The sequence below is a fragment of the Acomys minous genome, assembly GCF_964271855.1.
Source record: "Acomys minous genome assembly, chromosome: 9".
In the NCBI taxonomy this organism is placed as follows: domain Eukaryota; kingdom Metazoa; phylum Chordata; class Mammalia; order Rodentia; family Muridae; genus Acomys; species Acomys minous.
In genome coordinates, this window is record NC_140490.1 from 58,960,619 (window position 1) to 58,988,373 (window position 27,755).

The 27,755-nt window shown below is 42.4% G+C and overlaps 2 protein-coding genes across 10 annotated transcripts in view; one reads left to right on the forward strand and one right to left on the reverse strand.

The window, feature by feature from the left end:
- The window catches only part of ECI2 (enoyl-CoA delta isomerase 2), a 60,820-nt gene extending 46,102 nt beyond the window's left edge, over positions 1 to 14,718 (forward strand). For 2 of the 3 annotated variants that reach the window (XM_084796207.1, XM_084796208.1), the window contains exons 2-9: positions 1,163 to 1,240; positions 1,531 to 1,719; positions 3,593 to 3,662; positions 5,561 to 5,660; positions 6,284 to 6,404; positions 11,358 to 11,447; positions 13,242 to 13,385; positions 14,403 to 14,718. In XM_084796207.1, coding sequence (XP_084652333.1) covers positions 1,184 to 1,240; positions 1,531 to 1,719; positions 3,593 to 3,662; positions 5,561 to 5,660; positions 6,284 to 6,404; positions 11,358 to 11,447; positions 13,242 to 13,385; positions 14,403 to 14,558 — 927 coding nt within the window. In that variant the 5' untranslated portion in view covers positions 1,163 to 1,183 and the 3' untranslated portion in view covers positions 14,559 to 14,718. The remainder of the gene's footprint in view (positions 1 to 1,162; positions 1,241 to 1,530; positions 1,720 to 3,592; positions 3,663 to 5,560; positions 5,661 to 6,283; positions 6,405 to 11,357; positions 11,448 to 13,241; positions 13,386 to 14,402) is intronic. The other variant, XM_084796204.1, reaches the window with a different exon arrangement.
- LOC311605559 (testis expressed protein 56-like) overlaps positions 1 to 27,755 on the reverse strand; it is an 88,055-nt gene that overhangs the window by 41,849 nt on the left and 18,451 nt on the right. For 2 of the 7 annotated variants that reach the window (XM_084796210.1, XM_084796209.1), the window contains 3 exons: positions 17,027 to 17,249; positions 8,299 to 8,376; positions 5,820 to 6,149 (listed from right to left, as the gene is read on the reverse strand). In XM_084796210.1, coding sequence (XP_084652336.1) covers positions 8,329 to 8,376; positions 17,027 to 17,249 — 271 coding nt within the window. In that variant the 3' untranslated portion in view covers positions 5,820 to 6,149; positions 8,299 to 8,328. Of the gene's footprint in view, positions 1 to 1,726; positions 1,918 to 5,818; positions 6,150 to 8,298; positions 8,377 to 17,026; positions 17,250 to 27,755 lie in introns of those variants that run through there. The other 5 variants (XR_014782007.1, XR_014782008.1, XR_014782006.1 and 2 more) reach the window with 5 other exon arrangements.

The window sequence follows — 27,755 nt, forward strand, 5'->3', positions numbered from 1 at the left end:
TTTGCTGGGAGAGTCTAACAGTGGATTTCGGGTACGGGGTGGCTGTAGGCTAGGCAGGTTTGCCTGCATGTTGGAGTACTGGCAAAACTGGACATTGAACCCATAAAGAGCGTCTTGTTGGCAAGACTCTGTGCGTACTATGATGTCCCCATCAATATGGGGCACTCCCTTTCCTGACTCTAGGGGAAAGGCAGTAAAAGTGGCACACTGCCTTCTCCTTTGAACTCCATGCTATGAGCTTTTGCCCTGGGCTTATTTACTTTGTGTCCTTTCCCTGGAAGGAACTGTTACCGTGAATACCACTGCTGGCCGGGCTGCCGCGAACCTTTCCCGTGGACTGTTGAAATGAGGTGACATGGAGAACATGCTCCCCCAGCCCTCTCAAGCCTTGCAGCTCATGTCGGAAGTTAAAGCAGTTAGAATGGAGGGACGGGAAGGCTGTTCTGGGGGAGGGGGAGTGGAGATGGGGAGAGGGGGAGGGAGGGATTTGGGTGCAGTCAGAGCCTGCACCGCCTGTGATTTTCAAGGTCTCCTCTGTTCTCTGTTAACTAACTCTATCATGAAATGTAAGCCAGGGCAGTGGTGGCAAGGCCTTTAGTCTCGGCCCTCAGGAGGCAAAGGCAGGTGGACCTCTGTGAGTTTAAGTTCACCCTGGTCTACCAGGACTTCCAGGGCATCCAGGGCTACACAGAGAAACTCTATCTTGACAAAAACAAAGCAAATAAACAAAAGCCAAAAATGTCAAATTGTTTAAAAATCACTTCTGCAAAGTAGCTGAGTTGGGTATTTTCTTCATCTCAGGGTACTCGCTCCACCAACGCTCAAACAAAATTACTTTTCTTTTTGGCATTACTCTCAGATGAACTTCCCAAGGATCAGGAACTGTACCCTATCCCTGCCTACAGCAACTACAGCCCTGCTGAGCAGTTAGTCAGAGATTACCACTAAATTTCTGGTTCTGTCCCCATAGATGGGTTTTTAGGATATGGTGTAGACTTCCAAATGTTTCTTGCCTTTTAAAAACTGACTCTGCATTTTCACTTCCTGTGAAAGCGATAATCACAAATTCAAAACTGTTGAACTCTTAGATTTCCAGAGCCACTCTCTCAAAGGCTTCCTCTTCTTACACATTGCATATTAATCACCCCTGTTCTCTTCACAGGCCACAGAAGGATCCTGCACTATGCCTAAGCCGGGTAGGCTTGACTTTGTCAATAAAGATAAATGGGATCCACGGAAGGTAAATTTATTTAATGTTGTTGACTAGAGGACAGTAGGCTTGGTGTCTCAGCGAATGAATCAATGGGGCCTTTAGAGTTTTTTGAAGTTCGTTTTCTCATTATTGTTGCCAAGAATGGCCTTGTAACTCACAATCTTGCCTCAGCCTCTCAATGGCTGGAATGGCACATACGGGTCACCTCTCCCAGTGCCTCTGAAGTCATGATGTATCTTTAGTGAGCCAAAGCCTCTGTTCTTCATTGCATAGTCTGATTCTCAAATTGCAGAAGGTGTTTGTCATCTGCTCCTCAGGAAACTGCCAGGCAGAGCTATGTGGATCTCGTATCCAGTTTGAGTCCCTCCTCTGAAGCCTCCAGCCAGGGAAAGCATAGAGCCAATGAGAAAGTCCAGGAGTTTAAGAACATCGTGGTAACCTCTGAAGATGGCATCACGAAGATCATGTTCAATCGGCCCACCAAAAAGAACGCCATAACGTTCGAGGTGATGCTCCTGCCCAGGGCGTGGGCACATTTCTCTCCTCTTCTGTTTCTTTCACTGATGCAACTGTAGAACTGGAGCGTTGTTTCTGTTTTTGTGGAAGGAGGTTAGAGTGTTTGGCGTCCTTCCTCAGACTTGGGCATTGTGTAGAACTTGGGAGTTTCCGGTAGGTCTCCATATCCAGAAGGCAATGAAGCTTTGCTATGGATGGAAGCACAAGTCAGTTAAGTCAGTCTTAGCGAATGAGTGTGGATGGGAGATACACAGAGACCCCCTAAAGGGAGCATAAACCTCCCCAAAGTATCTTCATGTCACTGCCTTCTGAGCTTTTCTATGCTTGTGGACCCTAATTTTGTACAAGAAGGGGAAAGGGGGAGAAGAGAAAATTTTGTAAGAGAAGAGAGTAAGTCGAGGAGGGGAGGAGGAGAGGAGAGGAGAGGAGAAGAGAGGAGAAAAAGAATAGTAATAGTCCCATTTGAATAAACTGCTTCATGGGGCGATTTTGAATTTCCCCTTGAACTACACTGGTAATAAGTTAATCATTTGAGCTCCTCCTCTTGATATTACAAGGAGTTTCTCAGATGCTTGGAGGTGAACTGGGAATAAAGGCTGCCACCTGCAGTGTGCAGCAGCATGCTAATGTGAAACCTTAAGAAGCTTGTAAAGAGATGGCTCAGTGGTTAAGGGCACCGTCTGCTCTTCCAGAGGTCCTGAGTTCAATTCCCAGCAACCACATGGTGGCTCACAACCATCTATCATAAGGTCTGGTTCCTTCTTCTGGTGTGCAGGTGTACATGCAGGCAGAACACTGTATATGTAATATAAATAATAAAAAAAAAAGAAGCTTGTAAAGTTGCTCATGTGCCTTCAACATTGATAAGGCACTTTGTTCTGAGACCTCCGTGTCTGTTTGCCCTAGACACTTGTGTGCAAGCAGGGTGCTTACAGCTACACACTGCAGCGTGCAAGAACCAGCAGCTCTTGCACAGAGGCTTATGTATTTTTGCAAGGGCCATTTCACCATTATTTAACAGAATAGTTCAGCGGGTAAAGAAATAACTTGGTAAGTTCCTACGGCTGGGAAGCAGGAGCATCTGAACTGACCCATCTCTGTCCTGGCCCCGGTTCTAGCCAGTCACTTTGGCTTCTGTGTCTCCTTTCCCGGGAGTTATTTCCCATCCCCTGCCTAAACAGTGACATCATTATTCATATAAGAAATAACATTATTCATGTGCTTTTACTTTTCCAGCGTCTTTATAAACTCCCACCCTCCACATCACTCTTTCCCGCTTTGAATCTTATTAAAGCAACTCTATACAGATTTTTGAAAATGTACTAAAAGCACAGCAAGATTTTCAGAAATGTCCAGAGGACAGTACCCTTGTTCCCCAGCACAGCGTCTCAAGAATCCAGCCTCTGGCATTAGTTGTCAGTTCCCAGCTGCCCAGGACACTTACCCTTCCTTGAAGCCACAGCTGAGATGCTGTTCCAGGGACCATTTTCCCAGCCACCTTCCCTCAGCAGTTCTGACAAGCTGTGTGCTGCCCCTGCCCTTCCTTCAGCCCATCCCTGTTAGAACATAGTAACTGTCCAGCCACAAAGCTTAAGGACTGTGTCTCTCTTGATCACTTTTGGAACAAATTGGTTATTTGGTGCTTCTGCCACAACACCTGTACATCATGTTCACCCAGGAGTTGTCAGAGGAATGGATCGGAAATCCTCTCAGGCAGCCTCTTTTTTTTTTTTTTTTTATACAATTCCTATAGACTGTTTAGCACTGTGATGAGAGAAGTCTTTCAGATTCATATGCTGGCTCAGCCCAGTAGATAATGGATCTTATTTTTATTGTCTTTTCCCTATCTTTCTGTCTACATAGATGTATCAGGAAATTATTCTTGCACTTAAAAATGCCAGCACGGATAATTCGGTTATAACTGTTATCACAGGTAAGACACTTGCTCAGACTTACTCAATTTCTACTTTAGGAAGTCTCTCTCTTTTTAGGAAGTCTCTTAATATGCAAGGAACTGAGTGATAATTCTGGAAGTTTTTTTCCCCAGTGTGTAATGGTCTAATTTATAAACGTACCATAATATCATGGACCTAGGATAACTACTCTTTGATAGTTATCCATGACAAATTGTATGTCCCAGTAAGTAAAGCTTAATTGTGTCTGTCACAAGAGTCAGGGAAGAAAACAACTCAGCTGTCCAAAAATGCATGACTAGACATTCTTTGTCTATTCATAGATTCTGCTCAACAGTGAAACCAAAGCTTGATCCACACAACACATAGAGGAGTCTTTAAAAATGGTTCAGCAAAATCGATAAAATAAGAGTACGTGTTATTTGGTTCAACTCATGTGAGTTCTGCAGTATTGATCAGAAATTCTACTCTGTTGATGGAGTCTGAAAGTGACTTCACTGGGGCAGCTGGAATGGCGGGGCTAGAAATAGCATCTGGAACATTCTGAGGTGTCCGTCCTGTAGCCCTTCTTAACTGAATGCTCCTTTCTGTGGCTTCGTCTCCCAAAATTACAGTTATGTGACATGACTCTTGCTCTAGAAATAAGTAGAATAAGTTTCTAGGGGAAAAAAAGGATGTTTTAAGTAACTCTTACGTAGTGTATTGTTATTTTTAAAGTTTGTTGTTGTAAATATCTTACCTAACCTGCAAACTGAACTTTGTCACATACAGTCCTTCCCAGCATCCTCTGGGAATTAGTTCCATGACTCTCATCATTATAGAACTTCTTCCATTCATGTTCCTACTGTAAGCCATGCGGTATTTGCATAGAAGACCCACATGGTCCATACACTGAAGTTCACTCTGAGTGTCTTACAGAGCCTTGTCAGTACTCATCACATTGTTTAGAAATGAGCAGTCACTAGGAAAAAAAGTCTGCAAATATTCAGTAAAATTACTTTATTTTTGTCCTTAAATATTTTCTGTTGGTGGAATTCATAGATGTAAAACCTGAAAGTCCAGAGGACCAACTGGAAAGGAAAAAACACAACACATACTGTAGAGCCTGGTACATCCCATGTTTCAGAGATTTATGGACCATCTTGGACTGCATCCCCTATGGATAAGGGAGAGCCACTATGTCTTGTTTGGGCCTGGGATCACTCCAGGTTTTACGGTGATCAACACGATGGAAGGGTGCTAGGAAGTAGGCTGAGACAGAGTGCTTTCCTGTGAGGCAAGAAGCCCTGGACTGGATCCCCAGCACGGGAATGGTGACACAGAACTTAGATACTGGTGAAGGCTCAGGGTCATTCTCAGCTACATGGGGAGTCTGAGGACAGGCTGGGCTACCTGAGATCCTCTCTCAAAATAAAACTCACTAAAAAGTAGCCATTTCACTGTAGGCAAACTATAATAAACACACACCTCCAGTGGCTCTTAGAATAGAGACAGTGGATCTTATTGTGATCACCCACACTGTCCAGCTCCCCTGCACCCTCTTCTTTCTCAGCTTCAGTCCTGGGGCCTCTTCTTTCAGTCTGTCACATGACTGTGCAGACCTCAGTCACAGAACTTCGTTTGCACTGTTCCTCCTCTGCCAGCCTTGCCTGTCCCTCAGATCTCAGTCCAACTGCCCTTTCCTGAGTGAGATCCTTCTTAGACACCCCTGATCGACTGGCCCTGTTCCATCTGTCCTGTTGTCGTCACACAATCACCATTTACTTATGTTCTTTAACGGCCACTAGTGTGTGTATGAGACTCACCAGTGTTCTCCTAGTGCCTGGCCCAGAGCCCTGCACAACAGCAGATGCACAGCAGCTCTAGAATAAGTAGGTGCACGAAGGACTCATGGCTCTGTTGACTGTACTGTTGACAGGATCTGGTGACTACTACAGCAGCGGGAATGACCTAAGTAACTTGATTAATGTTGATGGTGAAATACAGGACCTAGCTAAAAAGTGTGCTGTGGAACTGAGGTAAGAGGGACATTCATCTGATACCAAGGGGTTCATTCTCTTTGCCCATTTTCCCATATCTGTTTATGGCGTAACTGTACGAATGCATGTCTTGCATGTGTGTAGACCCAGGTGTCTTTGGGTATGTATGTGATGTGTACGGGTGTAGAGTCCTAGGTAGACATTAAATTCATCTTTGATTGCCACTTATTTATTGAGACCCATTCTCAAATACAGAGCTTGCCTACATGGCTAGTCTTGCTAGCCGCCTTGCCTTGGTTCCCATCTCCAGAGTGTCTGCAAATGCCGGCTGTACACAGGAAGTAGTCTTGGAAGGTGTTGAAGGAGGTTGGATGCTTCAACTTCCCCATTCTGCTGAGTCTTTCAGTCCCCTGTGCTGTAATATGGGGTCATGCGTTCAGTCACCCAATTTGATCTTTCAGGTCACAGCTGGCTCACTGCCCAGAAAACAGCGTGAATCAGGCTCAGCTTGTAGCAATCATTAGGCCCCTATAAAAGAATCTTGGCTTAGTCTAGGAAAGTGATCCATTAGGGTAGTGTCAGCTTTAATTTGTAGAATCCTTTCTATGGTTAGGTAGTGCTACTTTGAAATATTTCATGCTTTCCTATTTCCATTTCTGTAGGGAATTTGTAAACTGTTTTATAGACTTTCCCAAGCCTCTGGTTGCAGTAGTAAATGGCCCCGCGGTAGGAATCACCGTCACCATCCTAGGACTATTTGATGCTGTCTATGCGTCGGACAGGGTAAGTCTCCTCCTAGCTAATCAGTGAGCTCCTGTGAGTCTCCTTTCCAGTGGCTGGGACTAAATGTGTCATGGGAGTTCATGGATATACTGGGAACTCAGGTGCCTCCACCAGATTGTTCTGTGGGCCTTGATTACTGGTTGATGTGAGATGGCCCAGCCCACTGTGGCCCATGCCACCACTGGGCAGGTGGCCCTGGGTTGTATCAGCAAGCAGGCTGAGCAAGCTGTGGGAGCAAGCCAGTGAGCACTGCTCTTCCATGGTTCCTGCCTTGGCTTCCCTCAGTTGTGGCCTGGAACCTGTAACCCAAATAACCCTTTCCTCCCCAAGGTGCTTTTGGTCAGTGTCTTACCACAGCAATAGAGAGCAAGCCATGACCAAAGCAGGAGGAAGTGATTCAGTTAGTTCTTAAAGACGTAGTCTAATTTGGCAGTTTATGCTTTTCCTTCATTGTTATTAGTTTTTCTAAACATTGGTATTGTGAGCATCGCCCTGACTCTGATGGTCTTGTGTTTTAATCAGAATACATGGTTGTTCAATTTTCAGTTTCCATGTTACTGACAGGTGCTCAAGAGATAATTGAAAGTTTGCAGGAGAGGAACTAACCTCTGCGCAGTTTGCTTGATCCTCTGTTCCTAGTTCACAAAGCCTAGTATTTAGGCTTCTGGAATGAGAAGGGACCATGACCACGCACAACTCTCCCTCCATTGCATATTAGAAAACTATAGGTCCCAGCTATTCTGAGGCTTCAACACAGTTCAGACTCTTGTTCACCATGGTGTTTAATATTTCAATGTTTACTCTTACCACAGTGTTTCTCTTTGGTGGCCCAAAGTAAAATATTTTGAACATAGGCAAAATAAAATATGGTTTCAGTTTTAAAAATTGAGAGTAGGATTTTGATCAATAGTGGAGCATTTACCTAATGCAAGGCTCTGCTTGGATCCCCGGCAACATCAGAGAAAGAAAGGAATGGAGGGAAGATGGAGGGAGGAAACAAGAAAGGAACCATTTCATTGCGTGGGTGATGTGGCTGAGGGGGTGTAGTAGACAGCTAGGGCCAAAGGGCTGAATATACAATGTGAGGGTTGTAGGCAACAGTATGGACTACATCCAGGAAGTTTGCCAAATGAATAGATACATCATGGCTGCCTCTGGCTAGGGTGTGACAATGTGGGAAACTGGTTCCACTAACCAGGTTAACTAGGTATCTCATACTAACATGCTGTTTAACCTTAAATACACATTGTGGAATTTAGTATTTGGGGAAAAAAAATCACTCAAATGGAAACCAGTACTAGCATTTGGTTTCTATTACTTAGCAAATCTCACCAGTCCCTGACTGCTGAACTCCTAGGCTCTTTCTGGGTTTTGTTATTGTAAACCCAGACGTGATAACAGTTGTCTTAGCACTTGAGCCTAGAACACTGACTCCAGGATTACAGCCCAGTAACCTTCAGGTTCTTCCGGTGCCTTCTCCTTAGGAGGTGTTAATGTTTCTTACTTCACCACAGAAGAGATTTCCTCAGTTTTTATTGACTTTGTAAACAAATACTATATTTGGTTTTGTGCCTACAAATGCTTGTAGCTTCTCTGCCAGCAAATGCACCATTTCTATGTGAGTTTTAAATTTGTTCAAATGGATGTTTGCATGCTCACTGTGTGTAGATTCTCTGTTAATACACATTACACACATGCACATTTTACTCAGTACACACAGCAGGTCTATGGCGTCACACTAGTTTTACAGATAGAGAAAGCTGCCACAGGGAGACAAGGAACTGTCCCAAGGCCTTTAACCAGCCTGTTGCTGAGCCTCAGCCCTTAACTGCATCCACCATTCTGTCTCTGGAAATAAGCATTGTAACAGCTGCTCATCGTCAGGTGTGGGTACCTGTTTATGGCTCCTTAACTATGGCTTTTCTTAGTTTTCTGATTTTGTTCTTGAAGTACATTTTCTTGACCAAGTTTTCTGGGGTGAAAAAAAAAGTAACATTAATGAGAGTATTTTATCTTTCTATTTACACGCTGCATATATTATCTATTCTTACAAATATGCATTAAAATACATACTGTCTATTAGAAATTAAATCTAAGAGTATGGCTATTTATATCAGCGATTCTTATTCAAAGATGTTTCTTATTCATCAAAAACATAAAAACATATGTGTGTGTTGGTTTATACCTGTAATCCAAACACTTGGAAAGCTGAGGCAGGAAGATTGTCATGAGTTTGAGGCCAGCCTGTCTAGGCTATAGTGTAAGACCCTGACTCACAAATACTATATTTGGTTTGGGGCCTACAAATGCTTGTAGCTTCTCTGCCAGCAAATGCACCATTTATATGTGAGTTTTAAATATAGAAAAAAGTGAATGTGCTTATCATCTAAATCACTACTCTTGAACCTGGCTGTGGGATCTGAAGCCAGACAGCAGACCTCTGGGGCAAAATCAAGACAAATGGAAGGTTGAGAAAACATGTTTTATGTTTTTAACTCAAGTCAACAAAAGCTGGTCATTGTAAAATATTTAAAAAATATGTCTATAAAGCAACACATCAAGAACCAAGTGTAAGAATTGGAAGAGAAGAGAAATGGCACACAAGAAACAAAACATAATGGCTCTTTAAACCATGAGAGAGAGAGCATTGAAAATAGCCTGCCTCTCTAAGGAGCAAGCAAAGCAAAGGCATTTGTCACCGAGTGTGACAGCCCAAGTCCAAAGCCTGGGACCCAAATGATGAAAGGAGAGAACCAGCTCTACCCTCTGACCTTCACACACACACACACACACATGAGCATGCACATACTAAATAAATAAATATAATAAATTTGAAATGGATGTAGATGCTGGCTATAGTGATATGTGGGAATAATCCTAGTACTTAGGAAGGAAGTAGAGAGGGTAGAAGGATGTGAGTTGGTCTTCTTTCACCTCTGCCTCTCCCCATACAGAAAAAAAGGCCATCTGGGTATGCCTATAATCCCAGCATGCTTCTAGAGGCAGAAGCAAGAGACGTAAACTTGAGGCGAGCTTGTGCTACACAATAAGCCCCTTTATCCAAAACATTTTTGTTGTGGTTATTTGTTTCTGGTGGCTGGTGGGTGGTTTTTGTTTTTGTTTTGTTTTGTTCTGTTTGTTGTTGTTTTTCAAGACAGAGTTTTCTCTGTGTAGCCCTGGCTGTCCTGGAACTCACTCTGTAGAAGAGGCAGGCCTCAAACTCAGAGATCCAACTGCCTTTGCCTCCCGAGTGCTGGGATCAAAGGTGTGCTCTGCCAACACGCCCGACTCAAAAATGTTTTAATTTAAAAGGAAAGATAAGGCACAGACAAGTAAAAATTCTTTGCATGATACCTATTTGTAACCTGTGTCTACAAGGAATTCTTACAAATTTGAAAATAAAAAGGCGAATAATTTAACTTTAAAAACAGTGGGAAACATGTTAGCATTTTCTTCAGCAAAGATGCTCTACCCATGGCTCTTAAGTATACAGAGAGATTCTCAACATCATTAGTTATAAAGGACACATAAACTGAAAACATGAGGCACCACCATGCACATAGTGATGTGGTTTAGGCTACAAGGACTTCTCGTGAAGCTGAAAAAGGTCATGGAGCTCATAGGGCTGTCCTGCCTCAATGTGGGATGTCCGTGGCACGGTGCTGGGGAGGAGGTCAGCACCTTCTTTAAGATAAACATACACTTTGCTTATAACCCATGATTCCACTCAGAGGTAGTTAGCCACCCACCAGAATGCAAAGTGTACATTCAACCAGACATGGGCACACAAACATTCACAACTACTTCTTTGATTTAATCAGAAACAGATTTGTTTTTCAGCATCATTGATGTATTACTGACAAGTGGTAATTGTGTACATATATATATATATATATATATATATATGTTGTTTTGTTTTGTTTTTTGAGACAGGGTTTCTCTGTGTGGCCTTGGCTGTCCTGGACTCCCTTTGTAGACCAGGCTGGCTTTGAACTCACAGCGATCCGCCTGCCTCTGCCTCCCGAGTGCTGGGATTAAAGGCGTGCGCCACCACACCCGGCTGGTAATTGTATATTTTATATCAAACAAGTCTATGGTTGTTGACTGGACCTCTTGATAATAGCCACAACACTGGAAATAGTGTGTGTAGATCAGAAAATGGTGACACAACAACAAAGCAGCAACAACAAGAGGCTACCAGTATGTGCAGTAGTGCATGGGCGACTCCCAAACCTGAAACTAAGAGACAGGAGCAAGATACAAAGATCTATTGTATGTAGGATTCCATGAATGTAATGTTCTAGAAAAGGACAAAATGGCAGGGATAAAGAGCTGGCAGCGATAATATAGATGGTAGAAAGGATTGTTCACAGAGGAGACCTTCAGGGTAGTGCATATGGAGTTGGTGATGGCTAGATAGTTTTTGTACAAATCCATTTGTATCACACTATATGTGAATTTTGTATATAAAGAATAACACATAATATTAATTTAAATATCTTCATCCATTCATGACAGTGAACTGCACACATAAGAGCATTGGCAGCTCTTCTAGAGGATCTGGGTTTGACTCTGAGCATTCACATGATGCCTCGCAAACATATGTAATTCCAGTCACAGGGGATATGATACCTTCTTCTGAGCTCACTGCATATATGTGGTGCACACTGCGTATATGTGCAGTACATAAAGGCAAAACAGCCATGCGTATAAAATAAAAATAAAATGAAGGGGGAAAAAACAAAACACTACAGTGAGATGGACATAGTAAAACATATCCATAGTTCTAGCCCTTGAGAGGCTAAGGTAAGAATGGTGAGATTCTAGACTACGCGCGCGCGCGCACACACACACACACACACACACACACACACACACACACACACACACACCAAGTATAAAGTTAAAATAAAATAATAACTCAGAAATTCTTTTCTTCCCTGTCCCGTCTAGGCAACATTTCATACTCCATTCAGCCACCTCGGCCAGAGCCCAGAAGGTTGCTCCTCTTACACGTTTCCAAAGATGATGGGCCCAGCAAAGGTAAGTTAGAAAAAAACCTAAAATGTAGTGTGTCATCTCTGTTGCCAAGGCAATCCTGTACCCTCTCCTTTCCTTTGGGCAAAGCTTTGAGGATGATAATGTGTTCTGCAACATGGAGGATCCAGGCAAAGGCGGGATATAAGGGAAAGGTCGGGACATTCTCTTTGCAGTGCCTCATGCAGGGACAGTGTCTGATAGCTGGTGGCTAGAGCTGGAACACTGGTGGCAGCACAGGACCTTGTCCCCCACAGCTGTGTGACATCAATTGAAGGCCTAGGATTGGAAAGCCTCTTGAGGAGTGATCTGTCCAGGGTTGATGAGCAAAATCCACTGAGATGACTTGGTGACATCTTCCCTTTGGGCCATGTGAGTGCCAGCACCAGGGGCCTTGAACTCACAGTGATCCCCATGCCTCTACCACCTGAGCACTGGGATTACAGGTGTGCGCCACCATGCCTAGCTCTCAGTTACCAGCTCCTAACAGCCCCATGAAGCCATAGTCACTGTGACTCCAAGCACAGCTGTCTTTTTTTTTTTTTTTTTTTTTTTTTTTTTGAGACAAGGTTTCTCTGTGTAGCCTTAGCTGTCCTGTACTTGCTTTGTAGACCGGGCTGGCCTTGAACTAACAGAGATCCACCTGGCTCTGCCTCTCAAGTGCTGGAATTAAAAGCATGCGCCACCATGCCCAGCCCTACAACTGTCTTTTACAAGCTGTTCTGTTGTGTGTTGAGACTCCCAAGGTGGCCCACTGGCTGCTCAGATCTAGTTCTGTATTTGTGCAAAGCTAGTCTGTCCTCCGTGGAGTGACTCCGTGGAGATGATGGGGACAGAGGGAAGGGCTGAGCAGGCATTAGTAACCATCTTAGTATGGTAGGAAAGCTGCTTGGTGACTGTTAGTTATTTTATGTGAATGCCCCCCCCCACATGCATACATGTATAGTGTATATTTATACATTGATTTTTAAAGATTTATTTTAAATCTTTGTATATGAGTGCTTTGCCTACATGTTTATCTGTGGCCCCACTGCATCATGGCCCAAGGGGCTAAAAGATGACACTGGATCCCCCGGAACTAGAATGACATACGGTGTGAGCCCAGCATATGGGATCTTCTAACCTGGATCCCTTACAAAAGCGGCCAGTGCTGCTAATGGCTGAGCCATCTGTCTAACCTCATCTCTTTAACCTCACCATGCCGTCGCCACAGAGCCCAAATTATTCCTCAGTTATGCTTTGAAAAGTTTAGCAGACTTAGATCATCTGGGATGTGTTTACTCAGCTAAAGGAGCAACTGCAACCGTAGAGAGCGCATTTGCTCATTGGCCTCAGTTTTTATATTTCTATAAAAACTACAATATAAGCCATCTCTGTATCCCTTCACTCACACGCTTCGGGCTCAACACTAGGACAACCAGCCATATAGGAGACTTTTGATATTGGTCATATTTTTTTTTTTGCTCACCCCCACCCGCCCACCCCACCTTACAGTACACATGGAAAACCATAGCTACTAGGGGTTCAGGCCATTCCTGCCCCGGAGTTCCCATTCTTGCCACTTCAGCATAGACCCTCACAGAAGCAGCTGTCCTTCCAGCCCCTCAAGAGGCAGACACAGTTATGGTCTCAGCTGTTTGCAGACCCTTGCCCAGTGAGGCCAACAGCTTCCCCGTCCCTGTGAAAGAAAGCAACCTCAAGAGCCATGAGTCTGTCTGTGTCTCCTGAAAGAGGGCTGTTCTGAAGTCAACTGAGGCCTCGCTTTATTAAGCTAGGGTCGTGTCTTGCTTTGCATTGCAGGCAACTGAGATGCTTCTCTTTGGGAAGAAGCTCACAGCAAGAGAGGCCTGGGCTCAAGGCCTTGTCACGGAGGTTTTCCCTGAAAGCACTTTTCAAGAAGAAGTCTGGACCAGGCTGAAAGCATATGTGAAGCTCCCGCCAAACGTTAGTATTTGGATTTTACTTGTGGGGACCATGGAAACCATTTCCCGAGGGGAAAATGTGCCTTAGAGGACACATCCTAAGACGACAAGACATGTTTGTCTCTAGTTGGCCTTAGTCACATCTAGATTTTGTATTAAAACTTAGTGTAATGTTTGGAATTGTGATTTTTTTAAAAGAACTTACCAGATGGGCATTTCATTTCCATGCTACAAAGGCAAAGGGACGGTCCCTCATGGGTGTGACCCCAGGAGGACACCAGTAGACACCCAGCTCTTTTACTTTTGAATTCAGGTGGGAGGTGAGGAGGGTGACTGTATTTAGAAGATCCTCTCTCTACAGCACTTCCGTTAGTGAAGGTGGAAGCCAGCGGCCAGTTGCTCTTCCATTCTTGCTGTTGAGTGTATGGTCCTGGGACCAGAAGCTTTCGTATCCATATGGGGCAGTTTAGAACTGTACAGTAACAAGCCTGCCTCACACTCATGGTAGTGATCTCTACACACTCAGGCTTGGGAAGCACTGTTACCCCATTGCATATGTCTTAGAAAGATTTAATTGGATCAATTCATTAAAGCAGAGCAGTCAATAAGTAAAGTAGATCTCGAGGGCTGGAGAGATGTTTCTGCAGCCAAGAGGACTGGCTGCTATTCCAGAGAACTGGGGTTCAATTTCTAGCACCCACATAGTGGTGCATCAGCTGCACCTCCAGCCCTAGGAGATCCAGTACTCTCATCTGACCCTGCATGCACATGGGACAGCCATATAAGCAGACAAAACACCCATGCACACAAATAAACAATGTAAAAAGTAGGATTAGGCAGGCATCGTCATACACACCTGTAATCCCAACACTTAACAGTCAGAAGAAGGTGGATCTCTATGGTTTGGGGCCAGCCTGGTCTACATAGTGTGTTCCAGACCAGCCAAGGTCACATTGTGATAACCTGACTCAAAAAGAATAGTATAACATCACTCCTGTTAGTATAACTTTTAACATTATTGCTGGTTTTCTTTTATCAGGCGATGAGAATTTCCAAAGAGTTAATGAGAAAGAACGAGAAACAAAAGCTATATGCTGTTAATGCTGAGGAGTGTACCATAATCCAGGAAAGGCTGACATCAGAGGAATGCACGAATGCACTCATGAACTTCATGTCCAGGAAGGCAAAATTGTGAAGACCACCACGGCAGCTAGACTTCTCAGAGGAAGGGTCTGCTGCAAGTTCTGGTTTTGTTGCTTGAATGATACACAGTTCTCTGTGCCTTTTTCATGACTAACACAGCAGCTCTGATGAGAATGCCTCAGTCATGACAAATAAAAACTTTCATAAAATAAGCCATAAGAATGTATGTGGGATAGCTAGGATTAACCTGTCACAGGATGTAATGAAAACTTTACATCTCTGAACGAGAAGACAGAGAAAAACACTAGAAAATGGGAAGATTGTAAAAATGACTATTCTACCAAAAGCAATTTATAGATTTAATGCTGTCTGGTCAAAATCCCTATTTAATTCTTTATAGAAATAGGAAAACTATTCAAAAACTCACATGGATCCACAAAAGACCCCGGTATATACAAAATGAGCCTGAGCAAAAAGAGGACTGCTGTAGAAATGACCATTTCAGGCCTCAAAATATACCACAAAGCCAAAGGGAAAAAAAGCAATATGGTACTGGCACCAAAAAAGTCCATGTAGGTCAATGGAACAAAATCAAACATGAGTACATCTAATAGTTGACAAAAATACCATAAGTATACACTGGAGAAGAAACAGCATCTTCAACAAATGGAGCTTTAAAAAACTGGATGTCCAGTTGTAAATGAACAAAATTATACCTATTCTTATTACTTTAACTAACTTCAAATGGACCAAAGACCTAAATGTTGACCCTGAAACATTGAAACTTCTGCAAGAAAACAGAGATAGTGAGATACATGATGCAGGAAAGTGCTTTCTGAATAAGACGCTATTTGCCCAGGAATTGAGGCTAACCATTGATAAATGGGACCTTCCAAAACTATTTCAAACAGTCTGGAAGGTGGAGAACCTTCAGAAGGCTAAAAATAAATCTACCATATGACTCAGCTTTACCACTCCTCAGCATTTACCCACAGGACTCGATACCCTGTTCCACAGATACTCAGCCATTTTCTTCGCTGCTCTATCACAATGGCTAGGATATGGAAACAGCCGGTCTTAGTTACTTTTCTATTGCTGTGAAGAGACACCATAACCAAGGCAATCTATAAAAGAAAGCATTTAATTGGGGGTCTGCCTACAGATTCGGAGGGTGAGTCCATGACCATCGTAGTGGCGAGCATGACAGCAGATAGATAGGCATAACACTGCAGCTGTAGCTAAGGGCTTATATCCTGATCTGAAAGTTAGAGGGAGGGAGGGAGGGGGAGAGGGAGGGAGGGAGGGAGGGAGGGAAGCCTGTGAACCAGAACAATGACTGGCATGGCACTGTAATACTAGGAGAATAGTTGTACCCAAACTTTGACAGTAATCAACAGCTCTCTAATTGGACTTAGGCCTCACTCAACAAGAGAAAAAGGCATGACGGGTACTGGAAACTTAGCCATGTACCCAGGGCTAGTGTAGTCATGGATCTTGGAGGTGAACCTACAACCACCTGACTAACCAGTGTAACTCCTAGGTACATTCTAAATATTTACCCTTACACCCTTATACACCCTTACGTGTAGCTCTCACGCCTCACCTCTTTGCAACAGACAGACACCATCACAGAAAACCACAGCTGGCCAAAATGCAGAGAACGAGATGTCATGTGGTACCAAATAGGTAAACGCCTATTGCTGAAATGGCAAATCCACAAAACAATTCCTGTATCTAAAGGTCAGGGACAATTACAGAAGAGGGGTTGGAAAAAAATTGTAAAAGACAGAGGCAGTGAAAGGCTGCTGTGAGACTATGTCTCCTAGAGATGTGACAGAAGCTACACCCATGAACACCAATGGACATGTTACAGTGAAAGGGGGAAATCTTACAGAGCCTCAGCCCTAGACAGAACTACAGATACCTGCAAAATGTTCAGTGGGAGAAATGGTCTTCCCTCCCCAGTTGGTTATCCACTATTGAGTGGTCACGCCCTGATAGCATATACACATCTGAGTAACATTATACAGACTGAGCAGGTTGTATTTATGCATTTATACACACATACATTATATATAACATATACACATTTACACATATATAACATATGCATACATTATATACATGTAACAAATATATAATATATAGCATATACATACATTATAATAACGCATATATCCATTATAAATATATAATACACAGCATACATATTATATATAACATATACCAACATTATATAATATATAAAAAATGTATAATACATAGCATATGCACACATTATATATAATAAATATATAACATGTGACATATACACACATAAATAATATATACATACATCATATATAATATACATATGTGTGTGTGTTGTGTGTGAGAATAATGAGCTCATAAATTGAGAGAGATGGGAAGCAGTGCAGGGGTTGGAGAAAGAAAGGGAGGGGGAATTATGTAATTATAATTTCAAAAAAATTAAAAATTATTTTAAAACTCCATTAGGATTTTGGCAATAGAAGGTCTTACAGTTTTTGACATGAATCGCTGCTTCCATGAGCACTGGAACATTGTGCCTACTGAGATGTTGTGAAAAGCATTCACAGCCTTGCAAGCTGAGGTCATATCTTTGAACACCACAATAGCACTTTGTCGTCCACACTGAGTGGCTGAGGTAATTGGTCCAAATTCTGACAGTCTTTGGATCACCGACTTGAGGTCTGCCGAGGGTCCCATGTTCTTTTTTGCCCACCTGGCAAAGGAGGAAATGGGAGGAAAACAAATAAGAACATTTATTGTCACCCCTCCCCCAACACACCCCTGCACAATGTATGCAAGAGGCGAGAAGAAGGCAGTGGGTCATTTCATTGAAAAAGTGACGTTCCTCATCTGCTTTGCGTTCCTTGTTCCTTAGTATGTTGTTTTGTGAGGCACCTCCAAGCTGCCCAACTGCTAACTTGACAAGGCCTTTAAAGAGCTAGTTGAAGCCTGCAAAATTGGCAAGTAGCACACTGTGTCTAGTGGAGACCATGACAGAAAACCCCAACTGATAAAAATGCAGTGCTGAGGAGCACAGTCCCAGCTGATACCCATCTACAGCACAAGCCATTCACCTACGACTCAAGGGTCACTGGGAAAGAGAGGGTAGGAGGTTGTACGAGCCAGAGGAACAGGGAATTTGCTGTGAGATTGTCCCTCCTAGAAATGTCAGAAGCCATGAAGTCTCACCAACATGGCTACCTAAGCATCTGAACAAGGGACAACAGCCCAGACATGACGTGCTAACATGAAGGGGAAAGCCTAAGGGGTCTCAATGCTAGACAGAGAACTACAGGCGACTAAGGAAATCTGAGAGGGAGAGATAGTCTTCCCCAAGGAAGAGCACACCAGTTCCTTATCTAATACCAAACAGTCAGCCCTGAAAACATGTGCATAAAGTAACATTGACTGGACAGAGGCTGTATTTATGTACTTAGGAACAGGTAACTATCACTGGAGGAGGCATGTGAGCCCTTTTGCTCACAGGTAAGCCCTAGAGGACCCAGGAAAGTTAAACAGGATTGTCTTTTCAAAGGGAGAGATGTGTAATCTGTCTTCTGCCTGGGAATTTAATGCCAGGTAACTCTTGAACTATTTGTGTGGCCTAGGCCACACCAGATCCTCCCCAGACCCTTTTTTTTTCTTTCAATTTATTCATTTATTTAATCAACCACTTTACAACTTGATCCTAGCACACTCCTCCACCTGCCCACTCCTCCCAGTCCTACCGTCCCACCCTCCCTCCACCCATCCGCTTCTCTCCTTTCTCTCAGAAAAAAGGAGGCCCCCAAGGGGTACCAATCCATCTTGGCACCTCAAGTTGCAGCAGGACTAAGCACATCATCTCCCACTGAGGCCAGACAAGGCAGCCCAACTAGGGGACAGGAATCCAAAGGCAGGCCACAGAGTCAGAGACAGGACCTACTCCCATCATTAGGGGACTCGTATGATGACCAAGCTGCACATCTCCTACATATGTGTAGGGGGGTCTAGGACCAGTCCAGACATACTCTTTGATTGATGGTTCAGTCTCTGTGAGGCCCCCTGGGCCAAGGTTAGTTTACTCTTCAGGTCTTCTTGTGGTGTCCTTGACCCCTCTGGCTCCCTCTATCTTTCCTCCCACTCTTCCACAAAACTCCCAGAGCTCAGCCTATTGTTTGAGTCTGAGTCTCTGCATTTGTTTCCATCGGCTGCTGGAGGAAGCCTCTCAGAAGACAATTATGCTAGAGCCCTGTCTTCAAGCATAGCGGAGTATCATTAATAGTGTCAGGGGTTGGCTCTCCCCCATGGGGTGGGTCTAAAGTTGGGCCAGTCATTGGTTTGCCATTCCTTTAATCTCTGCTCCATCTTTATCCCTATACTTCTTATAGGCAAGACAAATTTTGGGTCAAAGGTGTTATGGGTAGGTTGGTGTACCCATCCCTCCACTGGGAGCCCCACCTGGCTATAGGAGGTGGGCACTTCAGGCTCCATGTCCCCACTACTACGAGTCTCAGCTAGGGTCATCCCCATAGACTCTCAGGAGCCTCCCCTGCCCCAGAGATGCCCCTCACCAGTTTCTGTTCTCTCTTCCCCTACCCTACCACCTCTGCTCTCCCCACACATGATCCCCACTCCCATTACCCTCCCCACCCCCTCTCGTACACAGTTCCCTCCCTCCATCGACTTCAGATGCCTATTTTATTTCCCCTTCTGAGTTAGAGTCAAGCATCCTCCCTTGGGCCCTCCTTGGCTTCTTTGGGTCTGTGGGTTGTAGCATAGTTATCCTGTACTTAATGCCTAATATCCACTTATGAATATATACCATGTGTGTCTTTCTGGGTTTGGGTTACCTCACTCAGGATGATATTTTCTAGTTCCATCCATTTGCTTGCAAGTTGCATGATATCTTTGTTTTTAATAGCTAAGTAATATTCCATGGTGGAAATGGACCATGTTTTCTTTATTCATTCTTCGGTTGAAGGACATTTAGGTTGTTCCAGTTTCTAGCTATTATGAATAAAGCTTCTATAAACATAGTTGAGCAAGTGTCCTTGTTGTATGGTGTAGCATCTTTTGGGTATATGCCCACGAATGGTATAGCTAGGTCTTGAGGTAGATCTATTCCCAATTTTCTGAGAAAGTGCCACGTTCATTTACACAGTGGTTATACAAATTTGCACTCTCACCAGCAATGGAAGAGTGTCCTCTTTGCTCACATCCTCACCAGCATGTGCTGTCAGTTGACTCTTTGATCTTAGCCATTCTGACAGGTGTAGGTTGGAATCTCAGAGTTGTTTTGATTTGCATTTCACTGATGACTAAGGATATTGAACATTTCTTTAAGTGCTTCTCAGCCATTAGAGATTCTTCTGTTGAGAATTCTCTGTTTAGCTCTGTACCCCATATTCACGTCTTGAGCATTGTTGTGCCCATAAGATTGTGTTAATTATCACCATGAAACTTATTTTTACGTATTTTGTTATGTTTAATATGTCTAAAATAAACTACCTTGTGTCAGATTCCTAAAGTTTGAACCAACATCTGCTACTTATTCATGTTGAGCTGTCTTCTTACTTCCCTAGATTGTTACACTGCTGGCTGTGCTGGTCACAGAGACCCCTACATAACACACACACACACACACACACACACACACACACACACACGAACATAAAAGAGAGTAGGGGATTCAAGGGGGTGTTTTACAGAGGAAAAGGGAAGAGGGAAAGGTAGTGGAAGTTTTGATGTCTTTAAAAACTCAGTTATAAACACATTTTTGCTTTAATCCCAGGTATAAGATATAGCACTGATTCAGAATTTCCACAGCAGAAAACTATTTGCCTCATGAGGGCTCTGAGAGGGGCTCTTTGCTAGCTGCAGATAGTTTAATTCTGAGGACTCTGGAGAAGGAATAAGTGCCAGGGGGCGGCGCTCTGAGAAAGAAGGCTGCTGCCCCCTCCCCCACCTCCCCACCTCCCACCCCCGCTCTTGGCTGCTGTTGTTGCATTTTGAGAAGAAGAAGTTGGAGATATCCTGAACCAAAAATTGGACTGTCCCCAAGGAACCTGACAACTCTTACCAGCAGGAAGTAGCTAAAGAGGACCCTCCTCCCTTGCCACACTGACCTTCTTTCTCTCCTGCCCTGTGTTGGAGAGTTAGAAGGGATAAGGAGTGGAGAAGGGAGGAAGAGACATAAGAAACTCAATTTAAATAGATAATAAAAAAATAGTGCCTATAGGAAAATGGTGTCATTATATTATGTCAAAAAGATTTAACAAAATTTTAAATATCATTCATTTTGTTCATTCAGCAATTAGCTTCCAAGTACCTAACATATTAAAACCTCTAAGTTTTTCTGCCTTAATTTTTTATCTCAATAATCTTAGTCCAATTTTTATAAAAATCAGTTTTATATACTGTTATTATAATTACTATAATATCATTATAATTAAATATATATTAACATACTATATATTAGGCAGTTTTGTGGAAATGCAAACAGGAATAAGCATTAATGTTTATGGATGAATTACTAGTGCCTGCTGCCCATCATGTTTTATCCCTTGAAAATGATATAAAATGAGATAAATGATGATAAATGAGATAAAAGATGAGTTTGATATTGCTGTTTTCACCGGTTGAGGTCCTAAAGAGAGAGTGGAGCTTTTCTAGGGTAAAATGACTATGAAATGCCAAACATTCAATTAAAAAGCCCAGCAGAGTCCATTACCACCGCACCCCAGAAACCAACTACTGTCCAATCCTCCTATTCACTACAGCCAAAGATCTCTCTACAAAATATAAAAAGACACTGTGTGAGATTCTTTAAATTAGAAGTGGATCATGAGGGGCTGGAGAGATGGCTCAGTGATTAAGAGCACTGGCTGCTCTTCCAGAGGACCCAGGTTCAACTGCCAGAAAACACATGGCAGATCACACCCATTAGAATTTCAGTTTTGCAGTCACACATGTGGTACACAGATATTTATGTAGGCTAAACATCCATACACATTTTTAAAAATGAATCTCTTGAGGGTGTTTGTTTTGTTTTGTTTTGTTTTGTTTTTGTTTTGTTTGAGACAGGATTTCTCTGTGCAGCCTTGGCTGCCCTGGACTTGCTTTGTAGATCAGGCTGGCCTCCAGTTCACAGAACCACCTGCTTCTGCTTCCCCAAGTGCTGGGATTACAGACCTGTGCCACTGTGCCTGGATGTTGCTTCTTTCTTTCTTTCTTTCTTTCTTTCTTTCTTTCTTTCTTCCTCTTCCTCTTCCTCCTCCTGCTCCTCTTCCTCTTCTTCCTTCTTCTTCTTCAAGAAAGAACTCTCATTAATTCTGTACTTGAACCCTCCAGTCTTAGGCTCATGAACAGGACAGATGCAAACAAATGTAGCAAAGGCTTGGAAAATTAAAGTGGGATTGTCATTACCAATCACAGGAAGTAAAGAATGAGCTTGTTGTCTGAATCAAACCAGGTTGTGTTACTTGCTAAAACAATCTTCCAAATGAGTGTATCAAGATCCAGAGGCTGCGCAATGGTATAGTCAAAATGTACCGGACATGGTCCAAAGTCATTTGTCATAGGAAGCCGTGAAATCTGACCACTCTCGATGCAAAGGACAAAGTATATCAATCCTAAGATTACTGAGAGGTTGGAATTGTCACACAGACCAAAGCAGATCTAGCTGTTCCAGAAAGCCAGGAAAATCGCACCTGACTACATGTGAATTTTCAATTTTAAAATTTAAAATAAAGCCAAGTAGAAAATTTCATATGGAAAATTCTGGAAAAAAAAAGTTGACTGGAGGTACTCACTGGCCAACTGTAAGTTATAGAGGGAAAAAATGAAGCCTGGCACAGGGGCACGTGCCTGTAATCCCAGCATTCAAGAAGGAAAGGCAGGAGGGTCCCGTATTTGAAGACCAGCCTGGGATGCCTAATGAGTCAGCGAATGTAGAAGATAGAGAAATAGAAGTTAATATGAAGAGCAAGGTAAAGTGCAATGACATAGAATGCGAAAGGGTTAGGGAAACCTTATTTTGTACACTAATAAACGTGTGTGTGTGTGTATGTGTGTGTGTGTGTGTGTGTACACAACAAAATGAACAGGAAGTTATAGGTTCCCGTTTTACTATAAATTTCAAATAAACATAGACTGAGTGGAAGAGCACCATAAGAGCTTTGGAAACCAAGCATTTGCAACAAATAAAATCAGTCAAAAAAAAAAGTCACATTGAGAATGGCATGCCTGTAATCCCAACACTCAGGAAGGCAGAGGTAAGTGGATCTCTGTGAGCTCGTAGGCCAGTTTGGTCTACAGAGTGTGTCCAGGACACAAGAAAGAAAGAAAGAAAGAAAGAAAGAAAGAAAGAAAGAAAGAAAGAAAGAAAGAAAGAAAAGAAAAGAAAGAAAATGGCCAAAAAGTGATGGAGCGCTCACTCATGGGTAAGAGCACTTGCTGTGCAAGCCCATTCAAGTCCTGGCACCCACATAAAAGCCAGGCATGACCACCTGTGCCTGTAATCCCCAACATTAAAGATATACATGTGCATGGAACACAGGAGGAATGATGGCTAAAATATAGTTACATAGAATGGAATATTATTGACGTTGAAATGGAAGGAAATTCTGACTCATGTTACAAGATGAAGTGAAATAGCCAAACCGGAAAGGCAAAAATAATTCTTCTTACCTGAGACATGTTGAGTGGGCAAATTCATAGGTTGAAAAAAAAATGACGGCCAAATGCCATAAGGATATGGAACCAGAGTATCGTTACTACAGAGCTTCAGCTTGGGGTGAGTCAAGGGATGGCCAGCATCGCTGACTGGATATTGCTGAGAATGCACTCGATGCCACCAAAATGATCACTCAAAGGCACGCTTTAAAGACAAGTTTAAAGCTTTACATCTTTTACTGTAATTAGAATATCTTTACAAAATCAGAACAAGAAAAGTGGGAATCACGACTAACTCAACAGAGGGAGAGCATTGGACAAAGGTCAGCATTGAGTCATGATTAGCAATTATGCAGACAGCAACAGCACAGAACTTTCTGGAACTACAAAAACATACAGTGAATATTATATTAATTTCTTTTTCACCTCAGAATGAGAAAAAATATCAAGGATGCTTGCTTCTGCCACACTGTACAAAAAATCTTAATTTTTATAATAAAGTAAAGAAAAGGTTGAAAGGGAGAAAGATTGGAAATTAAGACATAAAAATATCCCCGGGTAATTCCCAGGGAATTATATGATCCAGTGATCTCACTCATGGGTATTTATCCAAAAGAAATGAAATCAGTTATCTCTACATATCTGGTTTCTATTTTCTAATCCTGTGTATATCGTGACATTGTTCACAAAAACCAAAATGTGGACCATTTTCCTGTCTGCTGACATAGATTGTTTTATAGCTTATACTCCACAATTTAAGTTGCATTTCTTGAGATCTGATATTTGGAGACTATTTTTCTTTTCTTTTTTAATTTAAGTAATTTATTCAGATTACATCTTATTTGTTATCCCCTCACTAGTGTCTTCCCATTCCCCCTCCCTCTTTCATCCTACGCCCCTCCCCTAAGTATGTGACAGAAGGGGATCTTGTCCCCCACTATAAGATCACAGCCTATCAGGTCTCTTCCTGTTAGCCTGTTACTCTTCCTCTGAGTATGGAGACTATTTTTCTCTCATGTTTTTATTTTCCTTTCCCCAGAAACTTCTGGCTTTAAGTTCATTTTCTCAGGGTCTAGGCTCCAATTCTAGGTTTTCTTCTTGGATTACTCCCCCACCTCCTGCCTTCTAGTGCTCTTTTATTCCCAGCAGTGACTTTGAGAGCAGAAAAGCATTTTTTTTTCAGGACTTGCATTCTCTGCATTTCAGCAGCTGGCATCTTCCTAAAAGGATGTGATTGTTCTTGGAACACTGAAAATGGCAAATTCTACCTATCCTAAGAAGATGGCTTCAGTGTCTTACCTCCTGACTTAGAAGGGTTCAATGGCTGTCATTCCTGGCTACAAATTCTCCTTACGAAGAGAACATTCTGAAAATGGCAGGACCTGGGCCCCATTCCTGAGATGACACTCAAGTTGTCAACTCAGGTTCGAGGCCCCAGCAGGCATGGTGTGACTGTGTGTGCAGGCAAGCAAAAGGGATAGTTTAATAACCCGGGGTTCTCCCTGGGTTGGATTATGCACAACTCTTCTTCATCCTCCTCCTATTTTATTTTATTTTATGACTATGAGTGTTTTCCCCATGTATGCTTGGGATGTCAGAAGAAGGTATTGGATACCCTGGAACTGGAGTTCTAGATGATTGTAACATGTGAGTCCTTAAGAACTGAAGCTGGGTTCTCCGCAAGAGCATTTTCTTAGCCACTGAGCCATCTCCCCAACCCAACCCCCTTCTTCTACTAATGTATTTGGCAGCCCAGCTCCTTTGCTGCACATACTGTGAACACACGCCCTCTCTGAACAATGCATCTAGCAACCTTGGACCCTTACCCGCATCAGGCTACATATAGGCTTTTCTCTAAACAATAGAATAGGTTTCACCTCCTTTAACAACAGTCAAACTTAGATAGTTTCTATTCATATATATCCCCAGTGTATTTAGTTACAAAGGATGGGTAGGCTGGTCCAGACTGAATTTGTTTTAGTTGCATATGCAGCAAAGCAAAACTACATTCTCAAGAGAATTTATAGAGAGAATCCACTTATTATCCAATGCCTATGTATAATTGGGTATGTATATAATTAAAATAAGATGTATTATAGGAAGGGATGTATACAATAGGTAGAAAAATGATTATATGACCCAATATATCAATCATAATTGTACAGTACAGCCCTTAATAACCAAACTCCACCTTCTCTTGAGCCCTAAGGACGAGACTGCCAAACAATAACTGAGGCCTTTGACTATCTCCATCTTGTGTCCTGTTGTTCTATTGCAGTGTATTATGACCCATTCTACAGCTTTTAAAAAAGTAAAATCTATGTGAGTCTTCATTTCAATATCTTGAATAAGAGGCCAAGAACTCAGAACATCTGACCCAGACCCCAAACACCTGTAGCCCTCTACTAGGGCTTTAGTTACTCCCCATCACAGCATCAAACACAGCTATTTCCAATGTAAGAAGGGTAGCATGGTAGCAAAGTCGCGACATCCTCATTTAAACAATTCTCAATTCAGGTAACTGTTTAATCTGTTAATTTCCATGGTGAGACCATTCTTCTTGGACTACAAAATCAACTCCACCTAATCACAGATGTAATCACACAATTCTGAATTTATAGAATGTGGTAGGGTTCCCTATGGAAATGGAGAATGGCATTCATCTGTCTGTACTTAGTACCTACACATAGATACACACAGTGATTACCTAATAACCGTCTATGATGGGCCACGGGTACACTGATGGTAGGATCAAAACTGAACTGAAAACTTCCTAGTGAGATTATAGCCATTCTAAAGTTGTAATGCAATGCACCATGAGTTTGTATTGAGGTGGGTGTCAAAAAACAAACAAACAAACAAACAAACCCTACTATACAGCCAGTGATACATAGCACATAAAATTATGTGCAGTACATAATATCTCTCAATGATATATTTACAATAATATATTTTTATCATTATTCTAGATTGTTCTTCTACTTATGAGAAAGCTATGTAGCACCAGTAGGAGCCTTGTAATAGTCTGTTTCCCACCTCTTTCTGGGTAGGGCACTTATATACTAACTACTTTGCAGTATTTTCATATAAGCATATAATGACTTTGATCATGTTCATCATTTTTGTTTGTTTGTTTTTCTTTGTGACAGGATTCCACTAATCCACTATTCTAGAATTCTCTGGAAGTTGCTATTTAGACCAAGCTGACTTCAAACTCAGAGATTAACCTGCCTCTGTCTCCCAAGTACTGAGACTAATGGGCACCATCACACCTGGCAAAGTTAACCTCCTTAATTTCCCCTTTTTATTTCCTTATCTTAGATTCTTTTATACCCATTATAGTCCCCTTTTTATTTTTGTGTCTCCTCCTGGACAATTTCACATATAAAACAAAAAAAAACCATATGCTGGTTAATTTTATTGTCAATCTGATGCCAAGAGTCACATGGAAAGAGAGACCCTCGATTGCTTAGATCGGATTGGCCTGTAGCGTGTCTATGGGTCATTGTCTTATTAATTGGTATAAGAAGGTACAGACCACTGTGGGCAACATCATTCCTTAGGCAGATAGTTCTAGTCTATATAAGAATAGTAGCTAAACATGAGCCTGAGGGGGAGCAAACAAGACAGCAATATAGGAAGCAACATGTCTCTATAGTTTTTGTCTCTAGATTCCTGCCTTGAATTTCTGCCCTAATCTTCCTCAGAGATTGATAATGGCTTGGAAATATAAGCCCAATAAACCATTCCCTCCCCAAGTTGCTTATGGTCAGAATGCTTTATCATAGCAACAAAACAATATGAAATTCATGTGCTTGTTTTGCCTAGCACGATGATGTCCAGTTCCATCCACTCTCCTGCAAACGACATTATTTCAGTCTTTATGACTGAGTAAAAGTTGTAGGCATAAAGTTATGGTATAGTTTGAATTCTGATTTCCTATGTAAGTGTTTTGTAAACTATGTTCCCCAATTGTTTCCCTGTTGTGTCAATAAAGCAGCTACAGCCAATCAATGAGCAAGGGAGAGGATAGGGCTGGACTTCCTGCCAGCCAGGGGAGGAGGAGTTAGGAGAAGAAGAAGAGGATTCAGGGACAGAAAGGTTCAAGGAAAATCAGGAGGAAGGAGCTGGAGCTAAGGAAATCTAGAAAGTGCAAGTATCACTGGGATGTTTGCTAGGAGTAATACAAAATGACATAGAGGGTTAAGAGCAGACTTAAACTGTTCAAGATTGTTGTTGTGAAGCCTTGTATTATAAAATAGTCTCAATTATTTATATGTGAGCCAGGTTAAGATATAAGCTAAGAGAAGCAGTTTTATAAAAAAAAATAACCCCAACAAAAAGTCCATTGTATATAATCAATAAACTTCCACACATTCATCCAGTACTGGGCACCTGGTCACTATGAACATTATGTGTAAAACATGAGTGTGTAGGAGGCTGACTTTGGTTCATTTGTTACCACCTCTTTAACTGTATCAAGAGGCCATATACAGTGGTTGACAGTCTACGTTTGTCCAACTGTTGTCTTTTCACAGTGATGAGATGGATTGCCTGTAACCCA